The sequence below is a fragment of the Peromyscus californicus genome, unplaced genomic scaffold, assembly GCF_007827085.1.
Source record: "Peromyscus californicus insignis strain IS unplaced genomic scaffold, ASM782708v3 Scaffold_16__1_contigs__length_79575227, whole genome shotgun sequence".
Classification (NCBI taxonomy): domain Eukaryota; kingdom Metazoa; phylum Chordata; class Mammalia; order Rodentia; family Cricetidae; genus Peromyscus; species Peromyscus californicus.
In genome coordinates, this window is record NW_026294458.1 from 72,877,741 (window position 1) to 72,899,649 (window position 21,909).

The 21,909-nt window shown below is 48.7% G+C and overlaps 1 protein-coding gene across 10 annotated transcripts in view; it reads left to right on the plus strand.

The window, feature by feature from the left end:
- Itsn1 (intersectin 1) overlaps positions 1 to 21,909 on the plus strand; it is a 193,227-nt gene that overhangs the window by 123,655 nt on the left and 47,663 nt on the right. For 4 of the 10 annotated variants that reach the window (XM_052741199.1, XM_052741198.1, XM_052741200.1 and 1 more), the window contains 8 exons: positions 143 to 302; positions 3,189 to 3,394; positions 4,622 to 4,704; positions 8,764 to 8,930; positions 11,970 to 12,015; positions 14,021 to 14,142; positions 17,471 to 17,588; positions 19,214 to 19,405. In XM_052741199.1, the coding sequence (XP_052597159.1) occupies positions 143 to 302; positions 3,189 to 3,394; positions 4,622 to 4,704; positions 8,764 to 8,930; positions 11,970 to 12,015; positions 14,021 to 14,142; positions 17,471 to 17,588; positions 19,214 to 19,405 (1,094 nt within the window). The other 6 variants (XR_008218920.1, XR_008218921.1, XM_052741204.1 and 3 more) reach the window with 4 other exon arrangements.

Consider the following 21,909-nt stretch of genomic DNA (forward strand, 5'->3'; position numbering starts at 1 on the left):
TCTTTCCCATCCTCTCTCTTCTCAACTAGAGAAGCCCACATAAATGTCGCAGATCTGTTACCTGGGGTGCCCTCTTTGTGTGGGTGTCCTGTAATGCCAGGCCACTAGAAAGTGCTGCTTCTGACGTGTGCTTTTCTTCTAGGTGGCCCGCCAGCACCGGTGAGAAACCAGAAACGGATAACTGGGACGCATGGGCAGCTCAGCCTTCTCTCACTGTGCCCAGCGCTGGCCAGTTAAGGCAGAGATCGGCCTTTACACCAGCCACAGCCACCGGCTCCTCCCCTTCTCCCGTCCTGGGCCAGGTAGGGCAGTCGGTGAGGGTATGAGGACTGAGTGTCATCTGCAGCTAGCGTGATTCCAGCAGCAGCTTAGCAGACTTCTGTTGTCAGTGCATTCAAAAGCAGTCTCCTCCTGTGAAGCTGGGTGGGCTGATGGAACCTAGTTCAGAACCTGAGACTTACTGTAATCCTCAGAGGTCAGAGGCCTTAAGCTGTCCTGCCTCTGTCTGAGAAGCTTCATTGAAAAAGTGGCATCAGAGCTTCAATGTTGATCGATTAAAAAGGTATCAAAACTGCCCTGGGGAGAGTCAGGTTGCACGTAAAGAAAATTCTGGGTCAGCCCACTTGGCTACCCTAGTGGTCCATACTGGAAAAGGTGACCAATTTCAGGCTAATGGGAGGGAAGCCCTGCTAAAGAACAGTATTTCTGAAAGCAAAGGGGTTGTTGTTGTGAACATTTCTCTCTAGGTTAATGAGGGGTTGTTACTGTGAGCATTTCTCTTTAGGTTAATGTAATCGTGATGAAGGAACGAAATTAATCAATCAAACAGCACATGCCCATCTGGGAGGCCCCAGGAGATCGTAGGGAGTTTCTGTTCAGGAAATGCTTAAAATGGAAGAGACGGCAGGCAGATCCAGGGGGGAGTGGTGTACAAGAAGATTGGAGCTGCCTAGCAGCCATGCTCACAGGGCACTTAATGTGAAAGCCTAGAGCCTCCTGAGTTCTGTGTCCAGAGCAGGGTCGGTGGCAGAGGGAAGGAAAGGAGCCAGCCGAGGAGGGAGAGAAGAATCTAGTGAGAGGAGCCAAGTGTGAGGTGGTGGGAGCGGGGCCTCCGGCTGGTGCAGCCCATGGCGGAACACGGTCTGGAAGGAGAAGGGGGGTGCGAGCTGTACTGGAGCAAGCATGATGCCCCAAGGGAAAGGAGGCCGCCGGGGACAGCAGACAGAGAAAGCAGCAAGCGCCCGAGAGCATGCTGCCGGGCGTGGGAAGGACGCCTGCCCAGCAGTCCTCTGCTTCTGCCCACACTCACACGGAAGCATGTCCTGCCGGTGCTCGGTGACCAAGGAGGTGCTGTGGGTGAGGCGTGAGTAAGAGCCGTGGGGGCGAGAGTGAGTTCTAGAACTCGGGGAAGGCTGAGGTGGTCATGTTTTCAGAGACTGCTTCGGGCCGAGAAGAGCCTATCATGGACAGTAGAGTCCATCTCTTGGTGACTGAAGGAAAGGTAAAATCATCCAGGGTGCAGGGAGGTGCGAGGAAGTGGAGCCATGAGAACTCTGGGTCTGTGAGGAGTGGAGCAGAGGACAGACACAGTGACGCTGTCAGTCAGTGAGAGTGAGGAGCAAGCTCTGGGGGCCTGTGGAGTGGAGCCGCTCAGTAGAGGCTAGGAACTGCCCAGGGAAGAACGCGGGCTCCCTGGCGGACGGAACTCACCGTTCTCTAGCAATAAGTACTGCCCAGCTCAGGACTCGGACTGTGGTACTGGAGCCACCTCACTGTTGTCAGTCACAGCAAGGCTCTGCACAGGTCTTTCTGAACGCTGTAACTGCCTTAGAGGAGTGCCATCTCCTTGGTACATACGGAAGCTGAGGCTTGGAGAAACCTACCCATTGCCTGAGTGTCACACAATCGAAAGTGGCAGACCTTGATTCAAGCCCGGGTCACAGTCTTGTCTGACCTCGGGCTGGTTCAGGAACCTAACATAGGGAAAGAGTGTCAGGGGAGACGTCCCAGACTTTTGTAAAGGCGCCGAGCCAACGGCTGCCCTTCCGTTCTGGCCTGGAAGTCCATGAGGTACTTGAGAGGATTAGCAAGGGGGAAGCACTGGATCCGTGAGCAGGGAGGGAAACGGGCTGGAGAACAGTGGTCTGGGGGCTTCCCTGTAGGGAGGGAAGAATCCACGCAGAGCAAGGGTTAGAGGTCACACACACACTCACGGAAGCTACTGAGCACATCCGAACACAGAACTAAAGATGGCTTTAGTCACGCTCCGGGCTCTGGGCCAACTCTCCTTGTGCATTAACTTTTGCTCCTTATCCATTTACGTGGATAACTGAGGTGGGACTTGTCTTATTTCTTTAAGTTATCGCAGTGATTTAAACAGATACTAAGTGCCTCCCCTGCCTTTGCAGCCTTGTCTCCTGCTCCACCCCTCCGTGAGCAGAGGCTGCCCACAGCCCCGGGTCCTGCTGCTTCTCCTGGACCCCTTGCAGCTCACTCCGCATGCCGCCTCGAGGCCTTGGCCTGGGCTGAGCCTCTGGCCTGGAGTGCCCTTCTGCAGCGCTAGCTCTCAGAACCCTGCTCATCCCTCAAGGCCCAGCTCTAATGCCGCTTCCCCTGTGAAATTGTCTCTGGTGCCCCGAGGCGGGCTCGGTCCTTCTTGCCTCTCTGACCCCGCAGTGAAGCACGAGAACGTCTGTGTAGTGTATTTCACTCCTCCAAATGACATGCTTAGCTGTTTCTATCTCTTCCTTGTACACTAAGTTCCTGACTAGAGGATATTCTTATTCCACTTTAAGGTTAATAAAATGTTTTGTCCAAACTATGTGCAGAGAGCAGAAGAGATGTTTTCTTCATCCTTCTAATCCCAGCTGTCTGGAATTATGGGAAATAAAACAAGCACAGTCCAGTGCATGGCCTGTTTGCATGTGTCCACCCAAACTGAAATACCGTTCGTCTCCTAAAATGTCTGCCCCATCACAGTGAAATACAAAAGACACAGAGCTTCTGCAGCTGAAGAAGCATGGCTGGGTGGGGGTCTTGTCTCCACGTCTGAAATGCACGGTTGCTGAGAAGCCACGAGGTGCCTGGCACTCGGGCGGGCGGAGGCGGTGTCCTTTGTGGCTGTGTGAGCACTGTGTGCACCTCTGTCTCGGTTGTGATCACGGGTCCTTTATGTCGTTCCACACAAGGGTGAAAAAGTGGAGGGGCTGCAGGCTCAAGCCCTCTATCCTTGGAGAGCCAAAAAAGACAACCACCTAAACTTTAACAAAAACGATGTCATCACCGTTCTGGAACAGCAAGACATGTGGTGGTTTGGAGAAGTTCAAGGTCACAAGGGGTGGTTCCCCAAGTCTTACGTGAAACTCATTTCAGGGCCCGTCAGGAAAGCTACAAGGTACTGTATTTATCTGCGTCTCTTTGATGCAAGCAGTATTGGATATTGTTGTTTGTGCCCGTTAGATTCATTGGTGGGAGCTGCGGGATAGCTGTCTCTTGAAAAGTTAGAATGTGTGTATGAAGGACAGAAAGGGAGCCTGTGTTCGTGAGCCATTGTTTTCCCCTGGCAGGGAAGCCTATGTTCATGTTCTGCATTGACTTCTCTAAGAATCCCTGAATTGTTTGGGAATTATGACTCTTTATGCTTAGTACCCAGTACAGTACCAAATACATGCAAATACTTAAGATCAAGGCATGTGGGAAAATAATTGGAAGAATGAATGAATGGCTTCTTCATTAGTGTCTGCATGTGGCATAGAACCCACAAGGTTGTTATTGATTATTCCAACATATGAGGATGTCCAAAACCAGCCGGGAGTTGTAAGAGGATACCACTAGCAGGAATACCCTGTGACATCTGCTAGTCAGCACTGAAAAGATTGGCATTGAGCTTATCTGTCCTGTGTAGTGAGGAGGAGAAGCAGCGGTGTGAGCTTGTGTGTCCTGTGTAGTGAATGGGGGAAGCATTGGTGTGAGCTTGTGTGTCCTGTGTAGTGAATGGGGGAAGCATTGGTGTGAGCTTGTGTGTCCTGTGTAGTGAATGGGGGAGGCATTGGTGTGAGCTTGTGTGTCCTGTGTAGTGAATGGGGGAGGCATTGGTGTGAGTTTGTGTGTCCTGTGTAGTGAATGGGGGAAGCATTGGTGTGAGCTTGTGTGTCCTGTGTAGTGAATGGGGGAAGCATTGGTGTGAGCTTGTGTGTCCTGTGTAGTGAATGGGAGCATTGGTGTGAGCTTGGTCGTTCATGCCTCTAGGGCCCTCACTGTGCCCTAACCCAGCTCTGGTGACTGCTGCAGCTGTGGTTTTTTTGTTGTTGTTTTGGTTTTTGGTTTTTGGTTTTGGTTTTGGTTTTTTTTTTTTTTTTTTTTTTTTTTTTTTTGGTTTTTTGAGACAGGGTTTCTCTGTGTAGCTTTGCGCCTTTCCTGGAACTCACTTGGTAGTCCAGGCTGGCCTCGAACTCACAGAGATCCGCCTGGCTCTGCCTCCCGAGTGCTGGGATTAAAGGCGTGCGCCACCACCGCCCGGCCTGGTTTTGGTTTTTTATTTAGCTTTCAAAGAATAAGTGTCAAGGTGTCATTTGGCATTCTCAGGTGAGAGTTAAACTGCTCTCTTCTTCCCTTCTTACAGCATCGATCCTGGCCCTTCTGAAAGTCCTGCTACCCTAAAGAGAGTGGTTTCTCCGGCAGCCAAGCCAGCCGCTCCTGGAGAAGGTGAGGACCGGGGTGTGTTGAGCTCTTGAGGAGGCTGAGCACATTATTCAGTGCAGACTGTAAATGATCACAGTGACTGGACTCACACTTAAATAGGCCGTCTGTTTCTTTCTGTTCCACCTCCTGAGGTAAAGCAGAGGCTGAACTCTTTATATAAACTACTTTCCGAAGTCCTTTCAAGATAGTGCTAGAGGTACTGGCCATCTAGAGCTGGAGTCTAATTCCTCTCCTGGCAGTGAGAGAAGCCCACTGCATTCACTAAGGATCCAGTTCCGAGCATAAGTCAGTCATGGCCTTGTGTCCCTATGTAGCCCTCTTGTCTGACTTACATGGATAATTGTATTGCTTTAAAACTGACTGCACAGCCACCGGGCGGTGGTGGCGCATGCCTTTAATCCCAGCACTCGGGAGGCAGAGCCAGGCGGATCTCTGTGAGTTCAAGGCCACCCTGGTCTCCACAGCGAGTTCCAGGAAAGGCGCAAAGCTACACAGAGAAACCCTGTCTCGAAAAAACAAAAAAAAAAACAAAAAAAAAACTGACTGCACAGTCCAGTGAAGCATTCAGAACACCGTGAGTGTCATGAGGACACCCCTGCTGAGGCAGAAGATCGCTTCTCTGTGCTCTGTGTGAGTGACCAAGCTAGATTATTTAGGCCTGAAATATTCATTTTCAATATTTATTACACAAATAATTACTGCTTTTTCTCCTCTGATCTTTGTTATATGACAGTCCTGGGTATTATATGCCAGGCTGTGGAAGGAGGTATTATTTAAACGTTTTAAAAATGACCCAAATGTACATAATAGAGGCCTCACTAGTCTTTTCCATTCTTCCTTACCGGGTGCTGGCCGACCGGGCCACCTGAGCTAAGCCTCTGCGTGGCTATGAGCAGATCTGTAGTTACAGCTGTCAACGGAGGTGTGTGGCGACTTTTCACAGGTGTCTGGAATACATTATGTGGTGACAGAGGGTTCTTCCTGCACTACAGTAAAATTGTTGCGTGCCTTAGAAACTTTGCCAATGGAAAGTCGAGTTCTTGGAATAATTGCTTCAGCAGAGGCAGCACAAATGAAGAGTCAAGCCAGTTCCGACTCCCAGGAACAGTAGACCATTCTTCAGAAGACTTTTAAATAATTGTTGTATAGTTTATAGACATAGTTATAAAACCTCATCACTGCTAAAAAAAATTCCAACGTTTTCCACATAACTATTATTATTTATTTTCATATGGATATATATTTATGATGTGAACTCCATTAGAATAATCATCTTTACACATTCACATTTTCTTAATAATTATTTTAGCACTATTAGAACAAGGCAAAAATCTCTTTTTCAATGTAATATGCCTTCAGTCTAATTAAAAGCAAATTTTACCTTTTCCCTGAAACAACAACAGCAAAAACTTCAGTGTCTTATGTGTCAACAGGTCTCCCTAGAGAGGGAGAATTCATATTCTGGCTCTCTCACAGTAATTACATGATTTCAGTCACGCCTCAACTTCATCTTTGAAGTGGGCATAATAACCACCCTTTTCCAAGGAACTTGTTACTAGGATTATGAGATAAAATGTGTAAAGCTTTTAGAATGAAGGCCAGTAAATGTCTGCTCCTGCCTGCTTGGCCTCGTGTGCTTGCTGCCTGGGAGAGGCACTTAGAGCATGATTGTTCTCATGGGACGGCAGTGTGGAAGGAACACGTACAGAGACAGCAACACTTGAGGTCTTAATAAATAGGTCACAGCTGACCCACACTCCCTCTGAACGTCAGGCAGCAGAATAGAGGCAGAGTCTGTTCTTAGGTGGTAGCTGTCTGTTTTGAAATGAGTTGGGCATTAGAAAAACCAGGAAAGATTGCTGATCTCATGGAAGGAGAGCTTGTAGGAGGATATTGGCATTAGAAATTCTGAGAAAGGCTATTTACAGATTAATGAGCCCCTTGTTAACAATACAATTAAACATCATCTAATTGAAACTATGAAGTCCCCTTAAATAGAGTATCCATTTGGATAGATCGAAGTAGTGGCTTGGGACTGGCCTGTGCCCCTCTCTTAAGTGTCTCCTGAAAGGGGAGCCTGCTGGGAGCCCTCTGAATTCTCTCATGGAGTCTGGCTTTCCCACAACCTTGTGCAGGGTGGGGCGAGGCATGAGGAACCTCTCAGTCCTTGCAGGCCCCTGACGTTTTGCAATACTGCACTCAGCTAGCGGTCCCATTTCTGAGTTTCCTGAACATTCTGATGGATACTCCAACATTTTAAATGGATTTAAAGAAGGTGATTTATATATTGAATAATCCAGGAAATGTGTAGAATGCCAAGACTCCTGTCAGAAATGGCTGGGTGGGGATGCGTGGTGAAAGGGAGCAGACATGAGCAGTCAGTGTCCAGAATACTGAGAAATCAAATGAGGATGAGAGTGAAAGGAGATGCCCTGCTAGAGCTTTGATGTCCGCCGGCGTGGTACTGTTTCCCAGTTTTAACTGTGGAGCTTCCTGTTACCAGCCTGCAGGACCAAAGACAGGGTCTTGTTTTCCCAAGGACATTTGGGTGACCTGTGTCAGCTGTGGGTCTAGCAGTCAGTGCTGGCTTCAGCATGGGTCACTAGTCACCTGCATTTGAGGGATACCCCTTGTGGTTAGGGATGTCCGTTTAGCTCAGACTTGAGGGCTTTGCTTCCCTTTACTTATTTCAGTTTTCATTAGGACAAAGCTCCTCATGTTCGTCCAGGGAGGCGCCGCTTGCAGCCATGCCTGATGGCCTGACTGTGATTCCCAAACCCAAAACCCTAACAGCATGGGAAAACTGACTCCTGCACCTTGTCATCTGACCTCCACACATGAGCCACATACAAAGTAAATGTCAAATTGTCCAAGGAGGTCTCTATGCAAAGTTCTGGTTGCTAGCCAGACTTACGCTCTGCTCTGAAAGGGTATTAGCGCATGTAAGATATGTTACAATGTAACAATAGAGTCTGCCCTGAGAGCCTCATGTAAGACACGTTACAATGTAACAATACAGTTGGTCCTGAGAGTAAGCCTTCTGAAAGGCTTGGTTTTTATTACTTTTTAAAAATGTATAAAAGCCTAGGACAAAGTGGATAAAACTTAGAAATAAGAAACATATACCTCCTCCTGTAAATATTCTGTATTAACGTCTGGGATTTTGTGTCCAGTGATCTTGACTATGACTTTGTTCTGAGCCTTGGGGTCAAATCAAAGCAAAGCAGACTTCTACTTAGAGTTAAGGGAGATGTTCCTGAGGAATGTGCACCTCTCCAACTGGAGAATACCAACTCTTAGTCCTTGAGACTAAATCACATGAGTAGTATTTCTAATAAGCTTGTTAGAGATGATTGGTTATTTTCTTGGGCTGGGGAGACGTGTTTGTCATCAATCCCTGTACCTGCTTGTGCAACTTGAGTGGCAAGCAGATGTCCAGCCATAACCAAAGGCCTACTGTTTGGCTCTTAAACAGCCCCCTACCATTTGTATACACGGTACTATATGTCTCAGGTGTTCACTCGGGCACTTAAATAGTGAAAGGTGTATCCTTTGATTGATAGAAAGTATGAACTGTATCTGAAAGTCTTCTAAAACTGCTACATGCTCCCTCAAAACTGAAATACAAATATTTGCATACCAAGAGCCTGCATGCGAACACATCCTACCCTGTACATAGCACAAAGTAGACACTCACTCGATGTTAACTAAAGCTGAAGGTGGAAGCGTTTTTTTTTTGTTTTTGTTTTTTTCATTTAAAGAGGTGATGTATGTAAAGCAACCCTAGATCGTTGTTGATGTTCCGTCAGGAGATGTACGGAGCATTTGCTCTGTGTCCCCGTGGCTGGACCCCCACAGCTGCCCCTCTCTGCATGCACCTCATCTCTGTGTGCAGTGGTGAACGTGGAACCCAGGAATGGCGCGGCCCTGGGTTTTGACCTGTGGCGAGTGTCTCTTGGATGGATCTCACCCTGACTTCCTGAATCATAAACTTGCCTTTGCAAAGCTGTCTGGGATGTCTTTAAACAATCAAGCTCTCTCCGTATCTCAATATTTCTCCAGAATTTATTGCCATGTACACTTACGAGAGTTCTGAGCAAGGAGATTTAACCTTTCAGCAAGGGGATGTGATTTTGGTTACCAAGAAAGATGGTGACTGGTGGACAGGAACGGTGGGCGACAAGTCCGGAGTCTTCCCTTCTAACTATGTGAGGCTTAAAGATTCAGAGGTAAACCCACATTAACTGTTTCCTCTCCCTCTCTGTGTGTGGTGGTTCTCTCGGCGGGGGTTGGTGTTTGCCAGCGGAACCCTGTGTTGGGTTCTGCTGAGTTCTGGATTGCAATGGTAACTGACGTGTCTGACCATGTCCTTTGGTACTGTGGGGCAAGCTTGGGCTTCCTCCGTGCAGAACTCTGAGATTAGGCGGAGGCTGCACTGGGGGCTCTCATCTCTCTCCAGTGGTCAGTGTGGAACGTATTCCTGTATGTAACCAATTTATGATTCTGAGTACACTGGCTTCACTAGTTCTTCTTGGCCATCGGTTCTTTGCCTGTGTGAATGAAGGCGTTCTGGTTCACATCTGTTTTTTGCCTCACAGTATAAAGACATTAAGTTCCAAGAGGTTGGTATGTTTTGGGCATTGCCACTATCCTTATAGCGCGAAATGACTCCTTCGATATCTGATTGCGTAGGATGTGGTCTTGAGTCGGTGCAGACTTCATGAAATGGTTGGGGTTGGAGCGTTTTAGAGTGGCCAAGTTCAAGTCAAGGGAGTTTCGTGGTATAATATAGCCATTTAACAGACCCTAGGAACAAGCCGACAGGAATGAACCTTAGTGTTTTTAAGGACAGTAAATCCATAGTTGTTTTCTTCCCTCACATTGCCTAGGCCCAGGGAGAGAAGAGCTGGCAGGAGCTGTAGAGCTGCGTCACTGAGACAGTGAATGGACAAGGCGCTCACTGGCCCTTACTGCCAGACAGTGCACATGGGCTCCCTCTGTGGGCCCTTGTGTCCCTAGTGGCTGTGGTGAGCATGGGCCTTGTCACTTGCTGCTGTACATTTGCCATTGACCTTCTCCCCCCAGGAATGACTCTGTGTGCTTTAAAAAATCTGAGTTACTACTGTTCAGGGGAGATTTATGCTTGCTGTGGTATTGAGAGCAGCTTGCTAAATTCTGGGTGTTTGTGTAAGTCTGCCCACCCTTACAGAACTTGGCAGAAAAAAGCTGGGAAGAAATCATTTTCCCTTGTAAGACAGCTGGCCTGTTGGACTCCATAAACCTAGAAAGGGAAAGTCCAACCCTTCTCTGGGCCAGCAAGTTGGCCTTAGATTATGCAGATGACATTTCAGGGGTTCAGTTCCTGCCATCAGACACGAAAACTCTTAAAGTGGGGTCACTTTTGGAACAGGTAAAATCCAAAACCATTGGTTTACATCTAAACTTTTTAAAAATTTTATTCATTGAAATTTCGCCTAAGTTTTCTGTGTGTGTGTTTATATATGTGTTTTATATATATATATATAGAAAGAGAGAGACAGAGAGACAGAGACAGGGAGATAGCTTTGATACATTTTTAAGTAACATAATAAAATAAGCTGTTATACTGAAAATGTAAAAGCTATTTCTAACACAATATTTTAATAAATTACACCTTTCTATCTGAAAGCATCTGAAGCCCTTCAGCATGAACAACATGTGCTGGCCTTAAAAGGCCAACTGAATCCCAGCACTTGGGAGGCAGAGCCAGGCGGATCTCTGTGAGTTCGAGGCCAGCCTGGGCTACCAAGTGAGTTCCAGGAAAAGGCGCAAAACTACACAGAGAAACCCTGTCTCAAAAAAAAAAATCCAAAAAAAAAAAAAAAAAAAAAGGCCAACTGACCTGTGGGGTGTTTTCTTCCCATCATCTTGAGTTATTTAATTATTGGCTATGGAATAACTATCAGTTAAGATTTTTAAATCAAATGTCTTCAAATGACAATAAAAATACAAAGTTCAGTGTGAGAGCAAAGCTTCCTACAAACTTAAAGGAAACAGTACACTCTGGTGGCGACACCAGGCTGGACCCATGGGGCTGAGGAGCTGCCCTTCCGTCCCCCGCGGCCTGCAGCTTCTCAGGGGGAGCCCGCTGGAGCCACCTGACCTGTGGCCGCCCCGTGTCAGCCGCTCCCCTCTGTGTGGAACATGGGGTTACTACAGGCCCATGTACAGGAAGTAGCTACACTCTCTCTTTTCACTGCTGTCTCATTTGATAGTCAGCCAAAAAAATAGCAAGAAAATTGATAGTTTATAATTGTGCTCATTAATTAAAGCTCATTAATTAGAGTCAAATTTATTTCAAGCCTCTCCTCTTCAGTGGTCATTCGATTTCAGGGACTAGAAATACAGCAGCAGTGATGAACTGTGTTCTTCATAGACATAATGCACATTTTTATCTTTACAGTGACCGACTTGGTTTATTAAACCCTTCACTTTATTCCATTGAAATGCTTAATTTACTACAAGGGTAGGCACTCAAGGGGGAGCATTAAGTGACAATAGAGCACTTTGTCACACAGGCTGCATTCTGGCCCCTGTCCTGGCTCTCATGGTCTCTGCTGGCTGACTCAGCTGGTTAAAGTTCCATGGCTATCCGGGAGGAATTCAACCCCGCAGTGTTTCTGGAACACTCAGTAGTTGGAAGAAAACATGGTTTGCTTTACGATTGTGCTTCCAGCATAGAGAGAGAAATGTCAGTGCTCAGACAGTGTGAAATTGGATAGAGAGAAGTGAGGGGGAAGGGTGGAATCCATCCCCCCCCCCCCCATGCGGGTTCCGTCTTAAAGAAAATTCTAGTGTAAATATATAGAGTGAGATATCTGGGTGGTAGACTCAGGTGTCTGTTGTAGCCTCTGGGCTTTAACTATGAACTGTTTCCTGGCTAGCCATGAGGCGGTAGAGCGAGCTGAGAGGGGACGGTAGTCCCACCGTCATGGGGCCTTCTGTTGGATTTGCCCAGATCCAGGATGTGCCTGGGCCGCGTGTAGCCGGACCCCGAGCCTCCTGGCTTGCAGGACCACCCATTTGCTCTCTCCCAGAGTAAAGGCCGCCTGTTTGAGGGTGCCTGTTTCCACCCGTTACCCTGATACACTGTCAGATGTTTTTCCGTGTTTCCCAAGAATGAAATGAGGGATTTAGGTGCTCTGGCGGGTTTGCATTGTTAATCATTTTTTTTAAGTTGTACGGTCGACTCTTCAGCATGCAAATGAGACCTTCTGCTCTGTTTTAAGGGCTCTGGAACTGCTGGGAAAGCAGGGAGCTTAGGAAAAAAACCCGGTAAGTTACAGCCCCCGATGCCTGTTTCAGTGTGAATGAGTGCGCTTGATAGTGTTCCCAACCTTGGTTTATTACAGCCAGAAATCTAAAGTAGAGGCAGAGGAGTCTTCCCTGATGGTGCGTGGGTAGACCCTTCCCTGTTAATGAAGTGTACATGGCTGTGAAGTGTGGCTGTTGCTGAAATGTGGGCAGTGGAGACTTTCCCAGGCAGGATGGTGGGAAGTTGAAGTGTAGGGAGCCGTCAGACTGCAGGGTCAGCCGCTCTGGGGGCATCAAACTTTCCAAACTTACTGAGTTTGGAAAGCCCTTGCTGGTTCCTGTGGCACATGCAGCCCCAGTGGTACCACCAGTGGCAATCAGAGTGGCAGCAGACATTGTCCCATGATGGGTTTCATTAACTTAGAATCAGGTGGTTCTCCCCAGGCAAACACTGAAGGTACAAAATGATAGTCGGGCCTCAGAAGCCAAATTTTTAGTGTATTTAAGCAAAACCCCATGTTCTATTAATAGTGGGATGAAGGAGGAGGAGGCAGCTGTGAAAGGACCGGGTTGGTGTGGCCCTGCTTCCCGGCCAAGGTCGCTGGTGTTATTTTGCTGTCAAATCCTTAGGAAATTATAGGTCTGAACGTGTACTAGTGTGCTGGAGGGGCTGCGTGCTCAGCTCCCGTGCATGTAGCCAGGGAAAGGGGATTTTAGTCAGAGCACACGGCGGGATCTGAATCAACATTTGTCATTCCAGAGGGTCCAGATAGTGCTGGGGTGGGCCTCACTTTACCCTGGAACTAGCAAGCTGCTCGGGGACAGGGCCTCTTCAGAATGCTAGGGCAGATTGCCGGCCCGTATGCCAGGGCCTTTGAGGAGCAGAAGAGGCTGAAGCCAAATAGGACACTGATTGGGACCGTCTCCAAACCAAAAACTTGGAATCTAGAACTTGTCCTTGGCATGCCAGAGGAGTGGCCCCTTCCCCACAGATCCCCTGCTCAAGCTCTCGGTCGCAGCCAGACTAGCTGTGAGCTGGGCACCAAGCCTTTGCCTTCCTGGGTTTTCTGAAGCACCAAGCAGGCCCCTCCTGTCATGTGGCCAGCCTCCGACTGCAGGGCAGAGTAATGGGGCTTGTTGAGGGGGAGGGTCTTAATCCCCCCTGGACGCAGCAGGACAGTAGGACACGTCAGAACTTGGGGCCTCCCCACCCCCTTCCCTCTGTCTTTCTGTCCTCCACACTTCTTTCTTGCCATCCTTCTTCCTTCCTTTCTGCTCTGCAGGTTCACTGAGCTGGGCGAGTGTAGAGGAGTAAACCGTTTGCTCTGGATGGCTTCAGAGTTCGGGCAGCTGCAGCCTCAGGGGCACCAGAGTCTTTAAGACTCAGGAAAGCTATAGAACTGTTGACATTTTTTGTTTCTATACTGAATTATTCTTTTCTATTCTCATAACTCTATGTTCCTCCTGTAACTTGGAATAAAAGGAAGTTAAGCTCATGGTTCCGTGATTTCAAACCAGAAACTCATGGGTCGCTTCTAGAATATGAGCCATGGCTGATTTGACTGTGTTGATGGGGGTGACAGACAGTCCTAAGCCGTGTGTACGTGAGCTGCAGCCAGGCTCCCGTGGGTTTCTGAGAAAAATCGAATTTCTCCTGTTAGTATCCAGGCAGAGGGAAGCATCCTCAGATTCACAGAGCTGGAGGAGCAGGGACCTGCTGGCCCTTCATCGGGGTCCATAGTAACTATGGGAGACTCTTTGACAGGAAGCAGAGAACAGGCAGGATGGGACTTCATGGCAGGAAGCTGCTGAGTCATGAGACAGTGAGGAGCCCAAAGAAGGCTGAGCTGAGTGGAAAGGCCAAACCCAGGTGTCCGGATTCAGAGCCCCACCCCCCAGAGTAGGAACCAGCCAGTATGCTGATTCCCATGGTGTTGCTCTCCGATCCTGGGAAACTGCTGTGTATTCTTCGAAATTCCTTCTCTGCACTCAACGGTGCACTACAACATTTGATCTTGTTTTTCAGAAATTGCCCAGGTTATTGCTTCCTACGTCGCTACTGGTCCTGAACAACTCACCCTGGCTCCCGGTCAGCTGATTTTGATCCGAAAAAAGAACCCAGGTGGATGGTGGGAAGGAGAACTGCAAGTTAGTGTCCCTGTTTATTTGAAATTCTGTCTAAGTGGAAATGTGCAAAGTCTCGAACAGTATTTCACTGCAAAATGCGAAGAGCCCTCGTAGTCTGAACCCTGCACCTGTCAAGGGACTCCTGTGTCTTATGTGTTTGGTTCTGAGAGCCGGGAGATCCTCTGAACTGCATCCCATGTTCAGATTGTGAGTGCAGGGGACAGTGAGAATTTGCTGAGTGAGATCTGGATCTGCATAGAGACCTCTTCATGTGTCCTGGCCTGGCACACGGAAGTAGAGTTTCCTTAGAAGTGTTTCAACGTGTGCTAACATGGCTGGTGTTTTCTGTGTGGATCACATCTGTTCACCATGCTGTTTTCAGTTCCGGTGTGTATTGAAATCACGTCACTCATTTCACCATACCAGATCCCTCCCCAAGATATTGTAGGACTGTTACTGTGTATCGTCATGGTAGAGAGTTAGGACGGTCATAGGATACCACACCTAAGGGGATCTTTATGTGAGGACAAGAGAACGTGTGTGGTGTTTAGTGGCTCCACATAATGCTCATTATTTGCAAGCATACAATGATAGCACCGTTGAGAACTGGGGTGCTGCCTAGTCAGCTGATTAAAATGGCCATCACTAGTGGGGACAAATGGATGTGATTCCTGCAAACACGCTACCTAGTAAGGTCGCAGCATCTGTACTGTGTCGACAGAATTGCAAATGTAAGATAAATACAGAATGAGGAATATTTGGCTAAAGTAGAACAGGGAAGGACTACACACTTCAAAAACACCAATGACTAAACCTGTAGATCCCAGCACTCGGGAGGCAGAGCCAGGTGGATCTCTATGAGTTCGAGGCCAGCCTGGTCTCCAAAGCAAGTTCCAGGAAAGGCGCAAACCTGCACAGAGAAACCCTGTCTCAAAAAACCAAAAAAAAAAAAAAAAAAAAAAAAAAAAAAAGGGAGTTAAAGAGACAGTGACAATATCAGAGTCTCACCTGGACTCTATGAAAGGAAAATCTGTGGCAGAAGAAGAAGGATGCAGAGGCCATGTTAGATCAGATGTCTACAGCATTGTCAACTTTACTAAAGCATAGTTATTCTAGAGTTCAGTTGTTTATACTGTGGTTTGTTTTTTAACACATGCCTAATGAAATATGTGGGTTCAAGAACCATGGTTTGGGGACTAGAGAGATGATTCAGTGATTAGGACCTGAACTAGGTTTCCAGTACCCACATCAGGCAGCTAACAGCCTGGAACTGGCTCCAGGGGATCTGATGACCCCTTCTGGCCTCTTTGGGTACACACACACACACACACACACACACACACACACACACACACACACACAGAGTAGATTTTTTTAGAGAGCTATGTATGATGTGAGAGCCTGGTAACCAAGTGGTTCCTGAAACAATCAGGGGTTAAGTGTGCTCCGACATTACTAGAGAAGATGAAACTTGACTTCCCTTGTGTTTTGGAATCTTTGGGGCTCCTGAAGCCAGCCATACATGCATGTCCGCACCTAGGAGCAGCTATACCTAAGAGGCCGGCCCGCTGGCTCTTGCACAGGAAATGCCTCGCTCCTGCCTGCCATCTTTTCCTCACTCAGTGCACACCAGTCTGCAGGCTCCACCTGGCTTCGCTCCACTGCCCCCCCCTCATGAAGGGGAGCGTGGGCCATGTCTCACCACATAGGCATTCCTTAGTGGCCTGCCAAAGGGCTGAGTTCCCAGCAGCTGTCTGGTTTTGTATACAAGGGACGCATACAGTGTTTCTCCATTAGAGTCTAGCATTTGGGGCCTGCTGCGTAACACAGGACGTCTCCGCTTGTGAACTGGTCACTTGCAGCTGCCCCTTTGTGAGAACCCGGTGTCCCTATAGAATGAGCCCTCGTTAACTGTGCCACCAGGCCGTGCCCGCAGCCTGCTTATCACGTTACCCCCCCGGTTTCCATGTGGCTCTGAGCAGGATGGTGTGACAGACAGATAAGTCTGAGACGGAAGGGGAGGTGTCGGCCGTGGAGTGCGGAGGGCTGGGTGGGGTGGTCAGAGCAGAGGGAGACTCCTTGGGAGGAAGAAGGGCTGGCTGCAGCTCCCCAGCCATGCATGGCTCTCACAGCTGTGTCCAGGCCATCCCGAGGGAGGAGGGAGGACCCACGCTGTGGTGCGATGGACATCCGGGGAAAGAAATGCTCTTGGCCAGAAGAAGAGCCGCAGTCTATGGTGTAACTGATGATACAGACTTACATAGGGAACTGCTGGTGGGCGGCCGAAAGAGCCCTGTCCGGAGGTACCGGCCGGCCGGCACAGCACCCTTGTTGAGACTCCAACCCCAGGTCCCAGGAGTCCATTCTGCTTTATATGTGTGAGGAGTGGGGAACTGAAGTGTTTCTTTCTTTCTCATTTTAGACATGGTCTCACTATGTAGCCTTGCCTGGCCTGGAGCTCACTGTATAGACTAGGTCGGCCTCAAAGTCACAACATCTGCCAGCCTGTGCCTCCCAAGTGCTGGAATTAAAGGCGTGCACCACCACTCCGGGCCTCAGCTAATTTCTGAGGCAGGGTCTCACTGTGTAGTCCAGGCTGGACTCAGACTTGCAAGTCTCCTGTTCCTGCCTTGAATGCTAGGGTTGCAGGCTTGTGCCAGCAGTCCTGACTCCCATTCTGCTTTGGATGTGGCCATGATAGATGTGGAGAAGGTACGCAGTCCAGCCGTCCCCGGCCACCTGTGTCTTGACTGCCACTGGCCTTCTGGTCCAGGTGTCCCTCTCCCGTTGGAACATTTTCATGGCTCCTGTCACCTTTCTCCATCATTCCTCTGAGGGCCCTATAGGGGACCGGCCCCACACTTACTTACCCCAGGGACTCTTGAGGAATGAGAGATAAGATACTTAGTTAGAAATAGAGAGGAGAGAAACAGAGAGAAAACACAGGATGGACTCGTGGGCCTGGATCCTTATCCGCCGAAACTGAACCTAGGTCTTCTAGAAGGGCCAGTGCTCTGAACCCTGAGCTATCTCCCCAGCCCTAGGTCTTCTAGAAGGGCCAGTGCTCTGAACCCTGAGCTATCTCCCCAGCCCTCAGTCTTCTGTCCCAGCCACACCACAGAATATCCTGAATGCGGGCTCTACACAATGCAGCCCTTTCGAAACATTCCAGGCTGTGCGGACCAATGGCCGCTGCACTTGGAATGGAAGAGTTTGATGTCTGCGACAGTTACTGCCCTTTGTAACTGTCGTCTCCGTTCAGCGGGATGACACAGTGCCCTGGTACAAGGCAAACTGTGTGAGAAAGATGGGCTTTAATCTTTATAAAACGTGACCATTTTCTCCTTAGGCTCGAGGGAAGAAGCGCCAGATAGGCTGGTTCCCAGCAAATTATGTCAAACTTCTAAGCCCTGGAGCAAGCAAAAGCACCCCAACCGAGCTCCCCAAGTCTGCGGCGCTGCCTGCAGGTAAGGTGCTCGCGGGTTGCCGCGCTTCCGCACAGGTTTCCACCCAGTGTCTCGTGTGGTTGTCGTGTGTGCTCAGCACTTGTGTTTGCTGGCTGTGGCCACAGCTAGTGTGACAGGGAGCGTGGTTTCCAGATCCCCAAACATCTCAGTAGCCTTTCTGTGCCGGGCACTAGTGGGCTCTTGGAGGAGTTGGGAACACCGTGGCATTAAAGCCAGATTTTTCTCTTGATTTCCTTCCAGCTATTTACACTGGGATTTGGGCCATTGGATGAGACAACAGAAAGGGCCCCTAAAATAAACTGTTGGGGCCTTGATAAGTCAAGAGGTGGAGCTGAAGCCATGGGGTCTGATGGTCATAATGTAGTGCTGCACAAGGCCGAAAGAGCTTCCTTGTGGCGTTTGCTGGGGAGCGAGGGGCCCCCTGAGTGGGCAGGATGCTGTGTGTCTCTTCCGAGAGGGCAGGCAGAGGGCTGCAGCTGACTTGCTGCTCTCTGATCTAAGGCAGTGAGCTAGCTGCTTTATCAGTCTTGGACGAGCTCAGATTTCTGCTGTAGGTCCTAAGGTCCCTAGACTCGGTAGCATCTGTGGGGACTGTGGAAGTTGTGTTTCGTCATCGCCCCGTGATTGGATGTCTGTTGCATGTGTCCCCTGTGACAATAGCTTTAAACTTGTTGTCCTTGCGAGAAATGTCAGGACCTATAAATGCTGTGGCTGAATCCTGAGCCCCAGATTGTCCTCTTTGCATGAGCTGAGGCCTAGTGCAGGCAGTGGTGGGGTGGGGTACCATCTGAATCTGCTGTCCCCAGGGAGACGTGGCAGGACCCTCTCCTGTCAGCATGCGAGCCCTGAGTCCCCTGCAGAAGTGATTCTGTTCTCTGAGCTGGACAGTTTGAGAGCCCTGAAGCTGATGCAGGTTGTTGGTGAAGAAATAAGAAGATGCCAGGCAGTGAGAGTGGGTCAACCGCGGTGGGTTAAAAGACAAAGAAGGCTGTTCTAGAACGTGGTCATCCTCGAGACACGAATATACGGCAGAATCACCTCATAAAGCGCTGATTTCAGTTTTCACTGAGATTTGGAAGTGTTCCGAGACCAGGTGGTAGTCACAGTCCATCTTTAAAACGGCCAGATCCAGGGCTGTGAGCTCAGTGGAAGAGCACTTGTCTAGTGCGCATGTGGCCCTGGGGTCCCTCTTCAGCATGACGAAAGAGATGAAAATAAAGATGGTCGAGTGCTGTGGCCCCTGGCTGTCTGTGCTGTCGCGGGAATTGGGTGGTACCAGCCAGTCCTGCAGAGTCAGCACCGTGGGGTGGGAATTGGTGGTACCAACCAGTCCTGCAGAGTCAGCACTGTGGGTCCTTCCGCCATGCTCAGAAAAAGACTCCCTCATCTGCTGACAAGTACCATGAAAGGGGAAGATGTCGTGACCTTTAAGGCAGGGTCAGAATCTTGCTGTCCTCTTGAAATATAGTCCTTCATCTTCCTCTGTTGGCACACCGTGTCCAGTGAGGCCCTCCTCCCCCTGCTCCTCCCCCTTCTGAAGGGCGAAGCCCGTCCAGGCATGCATCCACCTGCTGCACGTGTGGCACCGGGCTGCCCAGCTGCTCACCCAGCCCTGTCTCCTGCAGTGTGCCAGGTGATCGGGATGTACGATTACACCGCACAGAACGATGACGAGCTGGCCTTCAGCAAGGGCCAGATCATCAACGTCCTCAACAAGGAGGACCCCGACTGGTGGAGAGGAGAAGTCAGCGGGCAGGTGGGGCTCTTCCCGTCCAATTACGTGAAGCTGACCACGGACATGGACCCAAGCCAGCAATGTAAGTGTCCCGGCGGCGGCGGCGGCAGCGGCGGCGGCTCTCCCTCCCCTCTCTGGTGTCCTCCCATAAAACATGCAGCATTGCCCTGATTCTGCCAAGCTTGCTTTGCAGAACGTGAAACCAGACCACTGCTGCATTTGCGACAGTCTCTTTGAAGACCTTCTGTGATGCAGGACTATCTCGTGGGGTTGTTTTTGGTTTTAAGTCTCATTCCTTCTGTGGCATGTCCCCCTCCCCTCCCCACCCTTCCTTCTTTTTTTCTTTTCTTTCTTCCTTTTTTTTAAAAATCATTTTGGCACCATGCTGTGTACATGCCTGACTCATTTTCCTAGCTTGAATTTTGCTCATTGTTTTGTTTTGCTTATGTGTTGTTTTCCTCCTTTTTCTAGGAATCATATGTTGTCCATCCCCCCCTCAGGCTTGAAAGTCCTCAAAGAGACCCACTATCCCATATCACTGCCCAGAGGGATGATGGGAGATGCAGCCTTGATCATGTGACTTGCAGCATGATCACCTACTGCCTTCTGAGTAGAAGAAGTCACTGCAGAGCAGTTTACCTCATTTTACAGTAGCTGCATGTGATCGCAATGTCTGAGTCATTACGTGCTGAGACAGGAGCAAAATTGCAAAAGAGCACAGGGTGGTGGGTCCTTTTGTGGCTTTCCTACTTACAGACTGACTGCCCGGCCTTGCACAGGTGCTTTCGGGAGTTCTAAGATTATTTTTAAATGTGTATTTTAGCCTTTTAATAAAAGTCAATCAATTACTTCTTTGCTATTTTGGTTTTGCAAAAAGACCCACTATCAAGGAATGCTGCATGTGTTATTAAAAATTGTTCCAAATGTCCATAAATCTGAGGCTTGATGTATTCTTCCATTTTGTCCAGTGTTACAACTAAACTGTGTAGTTTGGGGATTTTGCCCTCTGTAGAGTGCAGAGGAGTTGGGTATACCCGCTTTGAAGATGTGTAGATGGAGCCTGACTAAACAGAAGGTGTTGTGCTTGTTTGTGATGTCACATGTACATGTTGCGCATGTAACACATCTGTACTGAAGAAGTAGCTCTTCCCATGGCAAACGCTACCACCGTGTACAATGCTCTCATCTACTGCATTGATTTTATTTTGCACAGTGACTGTGTAGCCACATGAGAAAATACCTGTGTTTCCGTTTGGTCTCAGATTTATCTAGTTGGTTGGTGTTCTGTTTTGAGTTTTTAATTTGGCGTATTTTCATACCGTAAATCAGTAAGACACCACCACCAAGGTGGTTATGATCAACAGTATCTACAATCTTAGTCTCTGTTACATGAAGTTTTATTCCAGTTGCTTTTCATGGAATATTTTGAACAAGTAATTTTCTTGACAAGAAAGAATGTATAGAAGTCTCCCTGCAATTAATTTCCAGTGTTTACATTTTTAACTAGACTGTGGAGAGTAATATGAAGCGGCGCTCCTGGTCCACATGTGTGTTAACGTGCTGTAGCTAAGCCATGTTTGTCTTTAGACATTAGTTGGAATCTCTCAATAAAAACGAAAAAGAAAAACTGCCCACTGCTGACAGCACAGGAAACCCGAAGCAGCGTCTAGCTGTCCCAGTCATAAGTTAACTGACGTCCCTCGGGGTCCCCTCCTGGGGCGACGCCTGGCTGACAGTTGTGTCCCGGTCCTTCTCCCTCACGTGGTGCAGAGGACAGGGCAGCCTCTCCTCGTCTGCTTGCGCTCCAGTGTTTGCGTGGATATGAATGTAAAATATATAAATATATAAACCTGCGGCTTTAACAATTGTAATACAACCTTTTGGACTAGTTATGTGTATAGATGATTAAATTCTTCATATAAAAGTTAGATGGAAATGTCTCTGTGTTCTTGCTGTTGGAATCCTGCAGTGGCAAGGGGTACCACGCAGACAGGTGTCGGCCTGCTGCCCACATGCTGAGTGTGAAGACAGATATGATCCTTGAGTGGCACCCCCTCCCCATCAATGTATAAACGGTGGCTCCTTCTGTCGCCCCGGTTTCCAAGTGTAGAGGTCCACATTCCAGCTTAGCTGTCAGCTCTCACTGGGCTCTTAGTTTGTGTTGTTGACACAGTGACAGCTGTTTGATTTGCCTTGGGGCACAAAACATTGGTCCAAAAATCGTGTCATAATAAGGAACTAGTGAGTGTCAGAATACACGTGGATAAAGGCAGACTTGCATATTTCCCTGTTGTGTGGGATCACTTCAGCTGTGCACACCCTTGTGACTTTTAGAGACAAACCAGCATATGTATACACATGGATGACGCTGCTAGCCATGATGGACACGTGATTGACGCTATCCTCGTGAATTTTACCTCTTGGGCTTCCCTGCCCGTCCTTTGAAGTTTCTTCAAGTTGGCAAAAGGTTTGAGAGAAGGGATGGTAAATCTGCCGTGCGTTGAGTGCCCTGTTGGGTTCTGGAGAGAGAGGAAGTGAAAACCAAGTCCATACAATAGTTACGGGGAGTGTGTCCAGTTCTATGCA